Source organism: Antennarius striatus, chromosome 1 (assembly GCF_040054535.1).
Source record: "Antennarius striatus isolate MH-2024 chromosome 1, ASM4005453v1, whole genome shotgun sequence".
Classification (NCBI taxonomy): Eukaryota; Metazoa; Chordata; class Actinopteri; order Lophiiformes; family Antennariidae; genus Antennarius; species Antennarius striatus.
This window is the reverse complement of record NC_090776.1, coordinates 14,687,051-14,703,122: the sequence shown is the minus strand read 5'-3', so window position 1 is coordinate 14,703,122 and position 16,072 is coordinate 14,687,051. Positions and strand designations below refer to the sequence as shown.

The 16,072-nt window shown below is 42.1% G+C and overlaps 1 protein-coding gene across 1 annotated transcript in view; it reads left to right on the top strand.

The window, feature by feature from the left end:
* The first annotated feature begins 9,450 nt into the window (after positions 1–9,450).
* LOC137596861 (protein diaphanous homolog 3-like) overlaps positions 9,451–16,072 on the top strand; it is a 210,437-nt gene continuing 203,815 nt past the window's right edge. Inside the window, exon 1 of the mRNA XM_068317638.1 lies at positions 9,451–9,861. Within this exon, the coding sequence (XP_068173739.1) occupies positions 9,739–9,861 (123 nt within the window). The 5' untranslated portion in view covers positions 9,451–9,738. The remainder of the gene's footprint in view (positions 9,862–16,072) is intronic.

Genomic DNA, 16,072 nt, shown 5'->3' with positions numbered 1-16,072 from the left:
GTTGATGTCAGTGGGCTGCCGAGGCGCGGTAAACCGGCAGTCCAGACGGGAGACATTGATTTGGTTCAAATCCTGGTCTACACCTCCCAGTGACGTCTGGTCTACCGCTGCGCAACAGTTGCCAAGCCCTAAGTTTGATAGTGAAGCCGCTAGTCAAGATCCCAGATGAGCAGAGCGTTCCGTGGCCGGGTGGTCCTAAACGACGCACCAACTGACAGATCCTTAAGAACTTCCTTGAGTTGTTAAGCTTACATTTCATAGAGCCAATGACTACAGACGTTCTGAGTCAATATTAGATAATGGATATCAGCGCGTCAAGTCTGTCTGTGTTGCTAAATTATCAGAACACAAAAAAGGAACCAGGATCACTGAAACATGACAGGGTCATAAGAGTCAAGCGTTTTTGAAAATAAATTCAGTATGATTTGTAGGCCTACTTTTAACAAATGAGTAATTATACTGTGGGTTAATGACATATGCAAAATCTTGTAAGTTTAAGTTTTTTGTTTTGCTTTATGTTTTTTTTATGGCCCCTTGAGAAATGTAGGCACTGGTAGTAGGGGACGGGGCAACCGTTTTTAGTTTGGAATAATCACAGGTACCTGGAGTATATCCAATCTGCAAAACTCTAAAGGCTCCAGGCAGGCCAGGTAAATACTGCATCTGGTAGTATAAAGAAATCATTAACCTTTTTGATTTCTTTCTTTTATATCAACCAGGTTAAAAGAACACAATACAAAACCAAACTGCTCTTCCTTGCAATGTGGCATCATTGTCTCACTGAACTGCATTATCGGATTGGTAACATGGAAGGTGAATAAAATGCTACCAAAAGGAACATCTTACTCCTAGGGCCGGTTCTATTGATCACATATATGTTCCTGCTCACCTCCATTCACATGTCCTGCAATGGTGTCAATTCCTCCCACCTGGCTTGTCACCCAGGGTTGAGACGAACTCTGGCATTACTATGGTAGCTGCTCTGGTGACCCTCCATGATAGAGGACACTATGAAGTTTGTTGCTGTCTGCTCCAGCTGCTCACAACACAAGCCACCACACCTTGCACCTGCTGTCCATCCATGTTGTCCTTGGTCCCGCATTTCTTTGGATTTTGTCACAGGGTTTCCTGCCTCTGAAAGTAATATGGTTATTCTCACAGTTATTGAAAGATTTTCCAAGTCAATCACAATCCAATTCAATTTCAGAATTATAATGAAGCTCTCCTGCAGAACAAATGCTCTTACCTCCCCTGGTGATCATGATTAGCTCTTGCATCGAGTTAATGAGAGAGCAGCCGTTGTGAATTGCTTTACTGGCTTTAATTATTACATCCCACGAAGCGGTGATGTGTTGTAATTGTCAGTGTTTGTGTGTTCGTCCGTCCCTCCACCAAATATCTTCACAACTGTTGCAGATAAAAAGATGAAAGAAATAGCCCATTACTCGGGCAGTAAAGGGAATGAAAATTTTTTCCATGATGGCTGCGCACAGGGTTGCAGCGGCTTCTGGAGCTCCCACTGTAATGCCCATTTTTAGTGCTTCAAGAAACAATCTGAACAGCAGCATAGCAACAAATGTGAAGTACAGCCCAGCCGAACTGTACTCCATCAGAAACAACCAAACGGCATCAATTCCACCAACGGTGAAAGCTTCTCTCGGCAGACTGGGGATACTCAGGATGCAGGAGCGGCGCATGCCCGAGGACGGACCGTCAAGAGGAAGCGATGTGCCCGGAGGCAGAAAAGAGGAAAGTGGGCTGGCTGGCTAACCTAGCTAAAATCCAGTAAACCACCAATCCCCTCACTCTTGGCCAACGTCCGTTCTTTCGACAATAAAATGGATATGCTACGTCTCCGGCTGAGGCTAAACAACAGCATGCCGGACTCTGCTTTCCAGATTGGATTACAGCTGTTCCGAGTGGACCGGGACCATCGATCCGGAAAAACACGTGGGGGAGGACTGTGTGCATACATGAATAGGGGTTGTAGCACAAATAGTGAACTGGTCAAGAGCTACTGCTCCGAAGCAATGCCGACCGCATTATCTGCCTCGTGAGTTCACGGTGGTGTTCGTCACCATTGTTTACATCCCGCCGGGTGCTAATGCTAACGGTAACGAAGCGTTACGTGAGCTGCACGACACCATCAGCTCACTGCAGATCAGGCAACCGCAGGCGTTTTACGTGGTAGCAGGAGACTTCAACCACGTGAAACTAACAGACACACTGCCCAGCTTTTACCAGCACGTAACCATCCCCACACGTGGGTACAACACTCTGGACCCTGCTCCGGCCGCACCTTGGCATATCAGACCACATCTCCATCCTGATGGCTCCAGCATATCGTCCCCGGGTGAAATCCCTCAAACCCACGAGTAAAACTGTCACTGTGTGGCCCCAGGATGCAGACCCGGTGCTCCAGGACTGCTTCCAATAAACAGACTGGCAGATGTTCAGGGAGGCAGGGGGGAGAGGTGAACCTGGAGGAATACACTTCCTCCGTCCTCGGGTTCATCTCCAAGTGTGCGGACGACGTGACCAACATCAAAACAATCACCGTCTACCCGAACCAGAAGCCCTGACTGAGTGCAGAGGTGAGAGCTCTGCTGAAGGCCAGGGATGCTGCGTTCAGGGCAGGGGAGGCAGGGGCACTAAGGGCAGCAAGAAGGGCTCTGGTTAAGGGCATAAAGGAGGCCAAATCCACATACGTTCAAAAGATCCAGGGTCACCTCACATCAGGGGACCCACGGAGCATGTGGAAGGGCATCAAGTGCATCACTAACTTTAACAACAGGAATGCACAGGGCCCGCTTTGAGGACCCCAACACCCACCCCAGCACCAAACTACCCCCCCCCCATGACACGCCCCTCAGTATGACCAAAGAGGATGTGAGGAGGACCCTGCAAAGGATTAACCTTCGCAATGCTGCAGGCCCCGATGGCGTCCGAGGGAGAGTACTGAAGGACTGTTCCCACCAGCTAGCAGAGGTGTTGACAGACATCTTTAACACCTCACTGCAGCTAGCAACAGTCCCTAGCTGCCTGAAGTCTGCCACCATCATCCCTCCCTCCAACTGTGTGAGGTACCCTCCTGCTTCAACCGCTCCACCATCATCCCGGTCCCCAAGAAACCGTCCACCACAGGACTAAATGACTTCCGGCCTGTTGCTCTGACATCTGTGGTCATGAAGTCCCTTGAACGCCTCGTGTTGAGCCACCTGAAGGACATCACAGGACCCCTGCTGGACCCCCTGCAGTTTGCCTATCGGGCAAACAGGTCAGTGGATGATGCAGTCAACATGGGACTGCATTTCATCCTGGATCATCCCGACCACCCAGGGACATATGCACGGATCCTGTTCGTTGACTTCAGCTCGGCGTTCAACACCATCATCCCTGAGCTGCTATCCTCCAAACTTCACCAGCTCACAGTCCCCTCTGTCATGTGTCAGTGGATCACCAGCTTCCTGACAGACAGGACACAGCAGGTGAGGCTGGGGGCGATCACCTCAGACACTCAGACAGTCAGCACCGGTGCCCCCCAGGGTTGCGTCCTCTCTCCGCTGCTCTTCTCCATCTACACCAACGACTGCACATCCACGCACCCAGCCGTCAAACTCCTGAAGTTTGCAGATGACACAACTGTCATTGGACTCATCCAGGACGGGGATGAGTCTGCATACCGACAGGAGGTGAGACAGCTAGTGGACTGGTGTAGTCGCAACAGCCTGGAGCTGAACACGCTCAAGACTGTGGAGATGACAGTGGACTTTAGGAAGTTACCCTCCCCTCTGCTCCCCCTCACCATTGCAAACAGCCCTGTGGACTCTGTGGAGAGCTTCAAGTTCCTGGGGACTACTGTTTCCCGGGACCTGAAGTGGACTCTCCACATCAGCTGCATCCTCAAGAAGGCCCAGCAGAGGATGTACTTTCTCAGGCAGCTAAGGAAGCACGGTCTGCCACAGGAGCTGTTGGTCCTGTTCAACACGGCAGTCATTGAATCGGTTCTGTGTTCCTCCATCACAGTCTGGTTCGGTGCTGCCACCCAAAGGGACAGGACAAGACTACAAAGGACAATCAGGTCTGCTGAGAAGATCACTGGGACCTCCCTGCCCTCCCTCCAAAAGCTGCACTCTTCAAGAATTAGGAGTCGGGCAGGGAAGATCATCTCAGACCCAACACACCCTGGACACCGTCTATTTAAAAGGCTACCCTCTGGGAGGCGCTACAGAGCCCTCCTCTCAAAAACAACCAGACTTAAAAACAGTTTCTTCCCCGAAGCCATAAGACACTTGAACAATAAATGTTAACTATTTGTCTCCAAATCCCTGCAACATGCACTCAGCACCTGTACATTGTGCCCCCCCCCCCACCTACTGCATTTTGCATCCTACATTTTGTATTTAGTATAGTTATTTATAATGTTTAAGTATTTAGAATAGTTAAGTTATGAATGCACAGTTTGAGACACAACCTGCCGGAAACAAATTCCTCGTCTGCTTTCTACAAACGATGGCCAATAAAGCTGATTCTGATTCTGATTCTGATTCTGATCATCCCGGTCCCCAAAGGCCACCCGGTGAAGGAGCTGAATGACTATCGGCCGGTGGCCCTCACCCTGATAGTCATGAAGTGCTTCAAGAAGCTGGTCATGGCACACATCATGGACTCCGTGGACATAACGGTGGACCCCCACCAATATGCCTACAGGAGGAACCGCTCCACCGATGACGCCATATCCTCTGTGGTCCACACTTCATTCACCCATCTGGAGAGCAAGGACTCTTACATCCGATTGCTGTTCCTGGATTTCACCTCAGCGTTCAATACCATCATCCCCCAGACCCTGGTGCAGAAACTGTTAGAGCTGGGACTGTCTGCCACCACAGGGAATTGGGTCCTGGACTTCCTGGCAGACAGATCACAGACTGTCAGGATTAACAACACCTCCCCCTTCACCGTCAGCACTCCTGTTCACCCTACTGACGTATGACTGCTCAGCGAAACACCCAAGATGTCATATCGTAAAGTTCGCAGACGACACAGTAGTGGTGGGAGGCATCCAGAACAACAATGAGTCCAAATACAGAGAGGAGGTGGGGCACCTGGTGCACTGGTGCAGACACAACAACCTCTGCATCAACGTGGGGAAGACCAAGGAGATGGTGGTGGACTTCAGGAGGAAAATACAGTCCCCTCCCCCCCTGCACATCGGAGGAGCAGCTGTGGAGGTGGTCTCCAGCTACAGGTACTTTGGGGCTCATCTCACTGAAGACCTCACCTGGAGCTGCAACAGCTCCTACCTGCTCAGGAAGCCCCACCAGCGGCTCTACTTCCTCAGGAAGCTGAGGCGTGCTGGACTAGGGAGCGCCATCCTGAAGTGCTTCTACAGGGGTGCGGTGGAGAGTATCCTCACCACCAGCATCACTGTTGGGTATGGCAGCTGCTCTGCAGCAGACAGTTAAGAAACAGAAACAGCTTCTTTCCAGAGGCTGTTAGACAGCTGAACTCCTGTGGTGCTCTGTAGTCACCCTCACGACGCCCCGTGTGTCACCACAGACACACGGGGATTTGCTGCAATATGGAGCTTCATCAGGTGCAATAGATGGAGCACCTACACACTTAAGCTGCTGCATTGTAAATAGATAATTTTTTGCTGTTCAGACACTTTACAATTTACCCTTTATATATATATATATATATATATATATATATATATATATATATATATATATATATATATATATATATATATATATATATACACACTTTATTAATCCCGGAGTATATCATGTATATCACTATACATTATCTAAATTTCCGTTAAAAAAAAATACACGCAGAAACATAGAAAAAAAAGGAAAATTATGCATAACAAACTCGCTCTGAGCAAAGGAAACTGCAGCCTGCTTGCGCATGCACAGAGAACAGGTATATCTCACATTCTTAACTTTTCTCTGTTCTCTTTTTTATTTATCTTACATTTTTGACTTTTTTCTTGTTTTTCTTAACATATCTTATTTATCGACCGGGCTTACTGGGATCTTCAGAGACGTATTTCGTACTGTCATATGTGAAAACGTGTGTCAGCATGACAAATAAAGACTGATTCTGATGACTTGACCTTGAGAAAATTAGGTCAAGGTCAAATTTCAACTTTTGTATATTTTTTTTGCATACATCTCAGGAACTGGATAACATAAAAAGACAAAAGTCATTATAATCGAGGAGGCAAGGGGATGAAAATTAGATCACAATCCTGACCTTGAAAAACTAGGTCAAGGTAAAATTTTCATTTTTATATCTTTTTAGGTTAATATCTCTGAAACCTGAAATCACAAAACAAAAAGCAACATTTTCAGGAAGCCAGAGGCACAAAAATGTGATGATGACCTTCATCTTTCGACAGCGAGGCTGAGGTCCTCCTTCGTGCCCCGTGCCATCAGGGGGTACAATGACTCTCTCAGGAGGAGCGGGGGGGGAGGGGGTGGCGAGGTCAGCACGGGGTTGAATGGATTTAATTTAATTTAATTTTATACTGTTTATATTTTAATTTAATACTGTTATATTTTTAAAATTTTATACTGTTTATTTTTTAATTTTATAGTGTTTATATAAAGTGTTTATATATGCTGGTGCCCATTTTTAAGAACAAGGGAGATATGTAGAGTTGTGGCAACTACAGAGGAATAAAGCTGATGAGCCATACAATGAAGTTATGGGAAAGAGTAGTGGAAGCTAGACTAAGGGCAGAAGTGAACATTTGTGAGCAGCAGTATGGTTTCATGCCAAAAAAGAGTACTACAGATGCAGTATTTGCTTTGAGGATGTTGATAGAGAAGTACAGAGAAGGCCAGAGGGAGCTGCATTGTGTTTTTGTAGATATGGAGAAAGCTTATGACAGGGTGCCCAGAGAGGAACTGTGGTATTGTATGAGGAAGTCTGGAGTGGCAGAGAAGTATGTTAGAGCAGTGCAGGACATGTATGAAGACTGTAAGACAGTGGTGAGGTGTGCTGTAGGTGTGACAGAGGAGTTCAAGGTGGAGGTGGGACTGCATCAGGGATCAGCTCTGAGCACCTTCTTTTTCGCTATGGTGATAGACAGGCTGACAGACGAGGTTAGACAGGAATCTCCATGGACTATGATGTTTGCAGATGACATTGTGATCTGCAGAGAGAGCAGGGAACAGGTGGAGGAGAAGCTAGAGAGGTGGAGGTTTGTCCTGGAAAGGAGAGGAATGAAGGTTAGCCGCAGTAAGACAGAGTACATGTGTGTGAATGAGAGGGACCCAAGTCGAAGAGTGAGGTTACAGGGAGAAGAGATCAAGAAGGTGGAGGATTTTAAGTACTTAGGGTCAACAGTCCAGAGCAATGGAGAGTGTGGAAAAGAGGTGAAGAAGCATGTACAGGCAGGATGGAACAGGTGGAGGAAAGTGTCAGGTGTGATAGAAGAGTTTCAGCTAAAATGAAAGGAAGGGTGTACAAAACTGTGGTGAGACCAGCGATGTCGTTTGGTCCAGAGACAGTGTCACTGAAGAAAAGACAGGAGACAGAGCTGGAGGTAGCAGAGATGAAGATGCTGAGGTTCTCTCTGGGAGTGACCAGGAAGGATAGGATCAGGAATGAGTACATCAGAGGGACAGCACATGTTAGAGGTTTTGGAGATAAAGTCAGAGAGGCCAGACTGAGATGGTTTGGACATGTCCAGAGGATAGTGAATATATTGGTAGAAGGATGCTGAGTTTTGAACTGCCAGGCGGGAGGCCTAGAGGAAGACCAAAGAGGAGGTTTATGGATGTAATGAGGGAAGACATGAAGGTAGTTGGTGTGAGAGAAGAGGATTCAAAGGACAGGGCTAGATGGAGGAAATTGATTCGCTGTGGCGACCCCTGAAGGGAAAAGCCGAAAGGAAAAGAAGAAGAAGAAGTGTTTATATTTTAGTTATAGTTTATTATATAAGTCCTGTTAGTGCTGCATGTGTCTGTTAGTGTAGTGTATGTCTTGCGGTATGTCCTGTGATGTCAGTGTTTCTTTTTCTCCTGGTGTTTATCCAGTATTACTCGTTGTGTAATGCCTGAGCAGTGGATATATACAATTTCCTCCGGGATTAATAAAGTATCTATCTATCTATCTATCTATCTATCTATCTATCTATCTATCTATCTATCTATCTATCTATCTATCTATCTATCTATCTATCTATCTTTGGAAAACTCAATGTCATACTTGATATTACAATATAGAATTCATTGCTGCTACAATTATGAAAGTAGGTCAGGGTAAAATTTTGAATTCAGGGGTGTCACGGGATGTTGCATTCTCCGATTGCCTTGTCTTATTACGTAGATGAAAGTTCTTTGAGATTGTCCCATATACATGCTTAGATATCATGACAGTTGCTGTCAATGTGAATTTCTAGCATGCCACTGACGTAAATCATGTGTTAGTGTCTGATGTATTTGGACCAAAATCAGTGATACACATATACTGTATATGTGTGTATTAATGTCCGTCAGTTATTATTGAGATCATTTGCAGGGACAAGACAAGAGTGTTCTGAGAGTTTCCGACATTTACAAAGCAAGGCTTTGCTTTGTAAATGAAAAGCTTTGCTTTGTAAATGAGTTATGTTTACAGTTTTTGAGTTATTTCCATTTCTGCTAAGGATCAGTTCCCAGCAGACAACATACTATGGTGGCACGTTTCAGGGCTTTAATCCCTAAACAATGTAATGCCACGAAATCTTGAACGTAAGCGGAAATTAAATGGTGAAACCTAATTTACATTTTGGTGGACGGCAAATTAGGCTGAGTTATCTCAGCTTTCAGTAAAAAACGAAAACAAAAAACAACTCCATGTTTCCTGGAAACGGTGGTCTTCATTGTCAACTTTCTAGTTGAAGGGTCGGAGCAAAGGTACCTCAGGTGGCAGTGAACGTCCGGATTTGAATTGATGTAGACGTCAATGGCAACCAGGGACAGTACGCCCCATATTTTCATGTGTGGCGATCAAATTCCAACTTCGTTAAAGACGTCGTTTGAGAAATATTAGCACGACACCGGACGCCCCCAAAGAAAATATCATTTCCGACCGCAGCAGGGCGGCACAACCCGTCATACTTTCGGGTGCTCGGAATACTCCGAACAAGCGGCTCTAAATTTGATTGACAGCTTCTTACCACCAATCATAAGTAAGTTCAGCTGTAAACACAAGAGCTACACCAATGGCCATTCGAGAATTGTGGATACTTGAATTCTATTGGTTTAATTAAACATGCGGAACTGACATCCTCATTGCGCGGTTCTGTCAAAAATTCCGATTACAACGTTTATCCCACGAACAACTCAGTTTGTGCCGAAGCGATTATATAGACGTCTATTCATTTTCGGATACAAGGTTTTAATAAGGGAATCAATTATATTTGATGTCGCATCTCTTCTGTTGCCGGACATTTAAGAGTTAGATTACGTGACGGCTCATACAGTAAATTGGATTAACGCTGAGCAAAGCCACCAGTAAAAGGTAGTGTAGCAAACTCGTCTGCTGGCTAACACTAAAGTGACTGTTTCGAGTGATGACTGCTAAATATACACAATATAATATCTTCTAAGTAAGGTTACGCGTTGACCAGTCATAGTTTTCTTGCAGTTTTAAGACGTAATTGTAGTTTCGACACTTTCTCGTGTGTGGTTTTGCAACTACGGCGTGTACTAACGTAGAAGCCAGTAAGTTAACAAAATGGATAATTACAGTCAGAGGTTTGAATCTACCACCGGACGAGACACGAAATCTCAAAAGAAGAAAGGCTCTTCCAACTACGGCACGGCGTATAGTGAGGAAGGAGAACGAAAACCAAAGTTTGTAAGTATGGCAAACAGAAATATAAGTGGTGTCAGTGATGCAGTGTGATGGTTCAAACGTTCCACAGACATCTATAAAGTACATTGTGTAAATTAATGTGAAAGATAAAGATCGTTTTCCCCCAAATGTGGTCCTCCGAGCCTCTTTTAAAATGTGATGCCTAAGCTGTTTGCATGTGACCTTGGCTTCAATCAGGTAAATTAATTATTCAAAAATCGGCTGTTTGGTTCCATTATAGCTAGAGCACAGTGTTCCCTTCATGTAGCCAGAATACTGGAACCGAAGGGTGAGGTCTTATGTGTGCTGGTAAACTCATTCATTGCATGACAGCTATTATGACTCTCGCAGAATCTCTGTCACTTTAGGAAAGATCAATTTTAATGTAATCTTTTGATATCATAGTTTTCTTTGTGAACTGTGACCTTGAGTGTTTGTTTACTTGGCTTTTGATGTTAAAATGTTAAAATTAGCACAGGGTTTAACCTCTCTGGACTAATCCATGTGCTTCTTACTACTACTGCCAGCCAACTTTTTCTGGTAGAATTTTGTCTGCAACATTTTTCTAGGAGACATAGAAGACATCATTTGGAAAATAATTTCTTCTTACTTAGGTATTTATCAAACTGGTCAAGTCCATATTGATGACACACAGCCTTTTCAGACAAAAAATTTGTGCATGATACAGATCTACTTTATGCATACTTGACCAGACTCTCCCACTGAAGGGCTTTTTGGTAAATCTAGCAATTATTCTCTCCTGACTTTGATTAACAATCACCTATAATCTGTCAAGTGAACAAGTGATACGAGTTTCTTGTAAAAGTCAACTAGTTGGATCTTGAGTTAAAAATATTTTACGTACAGTAGGTTATAACCCATTTGGTATCTGGTTGGCATAATCTATGTTGAAATGTAAACGCAACACGCTGAAAGCTTTAAGTGATACAGGATTTTACTGTGGAAACACCATAAAAACATATTAAAAGTGGGTTTTGTTTGTATTTTATATTGGCTGCAACTTATTGTGCTGTTTTCTATATGAACAATTACAATGTATATTTCCGTGAATTGAACATCACATAGATGGAAAAGGGTGTAAGTTCGTGTTCAGGTTTTCCTTTTAAAACACACACACACACACACACACACACACACACACACACACACACACACACACACACACACACACACACACACACACACACACACACACACACACACACACAGGAACATGAAATTTAAAAAAACAACAACATCTTGCTGCACAGATACCACTTTGCCTCCCAGGCAGCATGCAGTTTTTGTATGTTACTTGTAAGTTTTATAAAAATAACTTGTATCATAATTTTATTTCTATATATTTCATAATATGTATAAATGTTTTTTTTTAAATCACAAAAACACAGAAACAATGAGGCTTTTCTTCTCACTAAATAAAACAGATTTTCTGCTCTCATGTCAATAGATGGCACTACAATACCACAGTATTTTCTGAAAATCGTGACGCCAGATTTAACATTAAAGGCAACTTCAGATGTGATAAATTTGTATTTGAAGGAGAACAAATGCAAATTATTTGTATTATTAAAATGTGTAGATTGAGTTGCATTAAGCTTCCCCTGAGAGGGATTTTTGTATGTTTTAAGTGTTAGGTAAAAAACATGGATCATGTGGACTATTGCCTTGTTCCAAAACTGATTATCTGGTTATCAATTTATCTGAGACATGATCTTATGATGTAACCATTAGAATGGATTTTTACATTTTGATTTCTGTGTAGCATGTTTTGAAAGGTGTTTTTAGTGGCTACTGAACATGGGGACAGAAATTAAACTACAAATAACTTTACCATAAATGAGCCTTAAAAGCTAATCCTGATATAGTATATACCTATAAAATGCCAGTTCCATGAAAAAATACATCAGAAGATACCTAAATGATTTAAAAGGAAATAAATACTGAATGAAATGTGGTTCACCATGTCTAGTTTTTGAAGTTTGTTTTACAAAAACCTAGTGAGAGGAAGAGCAAGCAGTGGCAGTCGATGATGAAGTGTTTTTCCGAACAAAGCAAATTTGTTAATGACACTTGAATCAAGTTTCTTTGCTGTCTTTTGAGTTTGTGCCTGATACCATCAGCGGAATCATAAAAGATTACATTTACACAAAAAAAAACACAAATTTATGGAGAACATATTGCTAAACAAAATTTAAGTGTTCCTTTACTTCCATGAACTATCTGTGTTTGCTTCACTTCCTACTGTGAATTGTATGTGCAGTGTTTTACAAATCAGTTCTGTTTGATTGGAAAGTTACTTGTTACCTTTCAGTTAATTGGAAAAGATATTATCACATTTTAATTAAATGAACAGTGTGATAGCGCAAACTAAAGTGAATTCACTGACATTTACAAATTACTGTTGTAAGGCCATTCTTTTTAGTGCGTTAAAAAATACCAGCATCCTTCTGGGGAAGGCTGTAGCTATCGCTTATTTTCACTGTAGATAAATCTATCAATTATTTTCTCGATAAATCCATTAGTCGTTTAATTAAAAAAAGTCACAAAACTGAAAGCAAATTTCCCAAAGACCAAGGTAATGTCTTTAGATAACTTGTTTCATTTGAAGAACAGTACCAAGTCCCAAAGATAAACTATGAAGAATAAAATAATAAAAAACTCATGCTTTTATGGGTATTTGAAAATCCATTGCTTTAAATAATTCTTGAATAGCTGCACTGCAGTTTTAATTTTGACGTTGACATTTTTCTAAACACTTCCTCCCTTGATGCGGTGTAAATAATCTGGCACCCACAGATACAGCAGGCATGCACTTGTGCAAATTGTAACATTTATATAACTTTGAAACATAAACACGTCAATAATATCTTTAACTCTAAAATATGCATCACAGTATAATTAAATTATTTTCAGTATAAAAATAAACATAAAAATGCAAAATTAAAACTGACTAAAATCCTCTTTAAGGCTAATCTGGGCAAAGCAACTAAGAGAAGGAAGTGCAACTTCTGAGCTTAAAAAGAAAATGAAATAAATGTTACACTCTTATTCATGTCCTAATTCACATGCCTTCTCTCATTCCTCTGCCACATTTGTTTGTAAATTGGAAAGTTCCATCCAGGATCTTTCCCATCTGTTTAACCTACTGGTGGCAGAAAGGGATTCTGAATAAAAACAAGGAGTTACTCTCACAGGAAGAGAAGAAGTTTGCAATCATTTTTGAACAACTCAGGACGGGAGAAATCTCTCGTTCTAAATTGGATTAATTGATCCAAAATATGTTCAGGCCTCTTGGCCTGAACAGGCCCACTTTGAAAATGTCAAGTTTGATCTGGAAAGACTGGACAGCTGCTACGAAGTCAGAGTTTTTGATTTGAAAAGTTGGAAGTCATGTCAGTGGGATGTAATTTTTAGAAGGTGAGACAAAAATGTATGCTAGATGACATGGCATTTGTCATCCAGTATACATTTTTTGTCTCATCTTCTAAAAATTAAAGAAATTAACAGTTTAAGATAGCTGCATATGTTGGCAGATTAGCAGCAGAAGGATCTAGTAATCACTAATTAGCTGATCTACTCATCTGGTCAAGTTACGGCTGTCCAAAATTCCTGTAAATACTCCATGCTCCAAATAAAAGCGTCTTACAGTCTGGACTCGACTATCATGACCCTTGATCCAGCAAAACATCAGTTTTAGCACAAAGAGGTGTTGAGAAAAAAAGAGACCGTGGGGAATCAGCGTAATGGGAGTCTTTAGTGGATTGGAATAAGGAAGGGAGTTAAAGGTGACACCCAAGGTGCCTGCTGTTGCTCATTACAACCAGGCTAATGTACATTAAAGTGTTCTGGCTGTATGGACAAATAAATACAATTGATACCATGGTTAGACTAGCAAAGTAATTTACTTTGTTTGCGGAAACATTACAATTTGTTCCGACAGTGCAGGGCTGCTGTCAGTTGGTTTGCGAGTTTACCTGTTTAAATACAATTACAACACTTTCTTTTGGTTTGTACCGTTAGGTTTTGCCACAGCGTGTCATTCTTTTTAGATAAATGCTCACATTGGTTTGGTAAAGTGTTTGCTGTTTTTGGGACCGGGCTATGGTTGACACTAGCTTGTGGCCCCGAATAGCTGCAGATGCCGGGGATTGAACCTGGGGCAGAATACATACGAAGCAAGTGTTGAGGCCATTTCTGCCTCAACATTTCTACTGTTACTGGGGAGACCTAGTCTCCTTTCCAAAATGTAACTTATGTAATGTAAAATAAATGTAACCACTCCTTTATGTTAAATAACTCTAAAATTTATTGCTTATTCAAGTTACAGTTGCACAGAAAAAAATATGCTTGTTTGTGTCTCTGTTATAACGTAAATCCTTTTAATTTGTGGGGTTATGAAATGCACATAACTCCATCAATCAATGATTAAACTATCCAACTGAATAAAGAAAAATAACATGAAACACAAGTTAGCTTTGTTCAAAACGTTTTTGTCAGTGCTAAAATGGGCTTAATTACTGTTTTGTGGGAAATGTCGTTTTGCTCAAAGCACATTTTTGACCTATTTATTTTTAGACACCCTGACCCTTTATGCTCTCGTGGGCCACATAAAATGATGTGGCAGGCCACATTTGGCCCCCGGGCCTTGAGTTTGACACGTGTCCTAAAAAGAGGAAATCAAATGTAGCCTGTATCGAGTTGGCAACCCACCCACTCGTTACATGGTGCTAAAACATGCTTATCAGACTCAGCTCCTGTCATGATGTAAGAACAGGAGTGATTTGCATAACTCTGGATAAGGGGGCATTCATCCATAAGGTGAAGTTTGGAGTGTCCTATGGTAAGGTAGCAGTGTGTCCGATTGTTGCAGAGTTGTTGTACAAAACAAGATAACTGCTTATACTCTATCTCAGCCAAAAAAGAGACGGCGGTTGTGTTTCATTTTTAATGACAACATGCCAGCGACATTGCCTGTAAACATTAGACCATGCTACCGATAGCCACATCCTCTCCATGAGAGGGGCGTGTAACAGACAGGTAAGGCATTGACGAACAGCTCATTAATATTTAATGGTGCATAGACATAAACAGCCTTTTCTCAGTGAAGCTCATTTGAGCAACTTTTAGACAGCTAAAATTTAGAAACATGATCAGTTTGAAGCAGTACATTTCGAATACAGTGTAGCTGAACATCTGACAGCTGTGTCAAAATGATTAAAAAAATATGATATGGGACCTTTAGCACTAATAGTACTGGAATTATCAATTGATTTATTGATGCTAAAATTATTAATATTTCTCATTGATGTCCTCCCCCATTTCCACTGTTGCAAAGCTGAATATTATGTTATTTGTGAGTCGCACATTTAAAACAAGTGCACAACTTTGGAATGGTAGCTGCGGGTCAGAAATGAGTAGAAAACAAGGTTTCGAATGAAATTCCATAAATATGGCGTCAAATTTTTTAGTTGTTCCTGTACTCTATATACAGGGAGAGTCAATTTAATCTAGAATTACTCCATCAATTATATATATCTGGTGTGATTCTTCACATCTTCGGGTCTCACTGAAGAAAAAGTTCCTGTTGATTGTGTCTGCTGGACAGTTTCCTTATCCAGGCCTTTTTAGCATTCTGGTTTGGTTATTTTCACTGCAAAATATTCATGCAGAAAGTTGTTGATGGATGGTAACTTCCCAAGGCGTCATTAAATAACAAGTAAATACAAAACTGCAACAGCAGAAAATGCAACACAAAAAACTTTCCCGACAGGCTCTTACGTAGCTGGTTAGCATATAAACAACAGACCGACTACCAATCTCCTCTTCCACAGGTCATGCATATGTGTTCCAACTGACAGACGTGGCTTGTAAGAGAACACACTTTCAGCAAATTTTTGTTTAGGCAACCACTGTCCTTATTGGCAACTTGCAAAAACACCTCAATTTCAATGAGCAAATTTAGAATTTACCCTACACTGTCCATCTACTTTTTATTGTAATGGCTGTCTCTTCCATTTTTCACCTGCTATGAATTTTAAACCTTAAACACAGGCTGATTGGCACAGGCATCAGCTCTCTCAATAAAATCTGATGCAATCATAGCCCAAAACAACACTTTTGCCCATTATGTTTCTACTAATTATATATTGTTCCTGCCAGTGGTCATTTCAAGCTGGAAATTTTCCTTGAAACC